The 1,467-nt window shown below is 50.9% G+C and overlaps 1 protein-coding gene across 2 annotated transcripts in view; it reads right to left on the bottom strand.

Moving 5' to 3' along the window:
* LOC104994168 (antigen WC1.1-like) overlaps positions 1–1,467 on the bottom strand; it is a 5,059-nt gene that overhangs the window by 3,058 nt on the left and 534 nt on the right. The window contains exons 2-3 of one of the 2 annotated variants that reach the window (XR_825919.1): positions 697–744; positions 51–194 (exon numbers count right to left, since the gene is read on the bottom strand). Coding sequence is in view for 1 of the 2 variants with exons in the window: in XM_010847650.1 (XP_010845952.1) it covers positions 51–194; positions 697–763 (211 nt within the window). In the remaining variant the exon portion in view is untranslated. Of the gene's footprint in view, positions 1–50; positions 195–696; positions 1,462–1,467 lie in introns of those variants that run through there. The other variant, XM_010847650.1, reaches the window with a different exon arrangement.

Here is a 1,467-nt window from a genome sequence, read left to right as displayed (position 1 = left end):
CCAGGACAAAGACCGAAGATTACAGGGGATCAGATAATCTCCCCACTCACCTGTCTGAGACCTTATCCCATCTTCCTTCTCTGGGAGCACTTCCTCCTCACTCCCCTGAGAGTCATGAGGAGCCCCAGTCACTGGTACCTCTTCACCACCATCGTAATCCTCACCAAGGGCAACAGTCCTCTGATCTGGTGCTTCTGAGGGCAGAGCAGGGGTCAGATGAAACCACAGTAAGGGCGTTGGTCTGAGAAATACCTAGGATCCTTCTGACCCAGAGTTTCTGAGCTGCTAGAGGCACCAGTCACTCCTTCTTTTAAAAGATTTTTTCTCTAAGACCATGTTTCATTTTGATGTGTCCATAAACCAAAACATAATTTACATATCTTAATATTTCCTGTTTGAAAATATATATTCCAAAATAACTCTCCTACCATTGAGCATTACTAAAGTATTTTGACAAATTGTGCTTTACAGAAATTATTTTTAAAACCAGTGTGTGCTTGTTGTGATTCTGGACACAGAGAGCCCCACCCCAATGTGAGACATCACAGAACAGTCAGAGAAAGGGAAGGACGGACCCCATTTGGACACAATGGATGCCTCTGGTCCATCAAATGAAGACTGTTCCCCTTGCATCTTGTCTCTATGAGGGAAACTCTCCTCCCCAAAGCCCAGCTGAGGCAGGTCTACCTCTATTACCTGGAGCAGATATGGAGTCATTGTTGTCCTCACCATCTGACAGGAGGCCTAAAGTGGAGACAAACATCACACAACACACAGAATGACCCTCCCCACACTCACGGGACCTGTGTTAAGACTGGGAAGGGGCAGACCTGGATCCTGCAGTGTAGATGGGGGCTGGGGGCTCATGAGGCTCTGAGAGGCCACCCTGCCACTTTGGAGAGCTGCCTCTATAAGCCTGGGGCACACGTGGGGTCTGTGAATGCTGAGAAGATGTTCACAGCCAGTGGGAGGTGACAACCAGAGGTCCCAGGAAGGCAGGCAGAGACACCCACCTGGGCTGCCCAGAAGACCCTCCTTCTGAGTCACAAGGTAATCGAGCTCCTCCTACACAGCTTCAGCAAGAGCATCTTCATAGCTGGATAAGGCTGAGAGATCCCCTAGCAGGTCAGAGATGCCACCCCAGACACCCCGATCCAGCAGACCCACCTTCATCTCCCCTATGCTCACACAGAGGCTGCCTCGACCTCAGCATCATCTCTTACCCCATGCACCGTGTTGGCACCTTCTCTCCTCATCTGACCTGAATCCACAGCTCAGCCCTGACTCTTTCTGGTCTCACAGGAGAGGCCATGACATATGAGAGTTCACACCCCAGTCCTAAGAACCTCTGTATGTTCAGCCCTTAGAGCTCAGCACAGAGCACGTGGAGCTCTACAGACTCAAAACAGAGACCGGCCCAGGTTCCCCTCCTCACACCTGCCCCATCTCCTGCCTCCACACACTCTC

This window comes from Bison bison, unplaced genomic scaffold, assembly GCF_000754665.1.
Source record: "Bison bison bison isolate TAMUID 2011002044 unplaced genomic scaffold, Bison_UMD1.0 scf7180017849693, whole genome shotgun sequence".
Taxonomy (NCBI): domain Eukaryota; kingdom Metazoa; phylum Chordata; class Mammalia; order Artiodactyla; family Bovidae; genus Bison; species Bison bison.
This window is presented reverse-complemented; position numbering and strand designations above follow the sequence as displayed.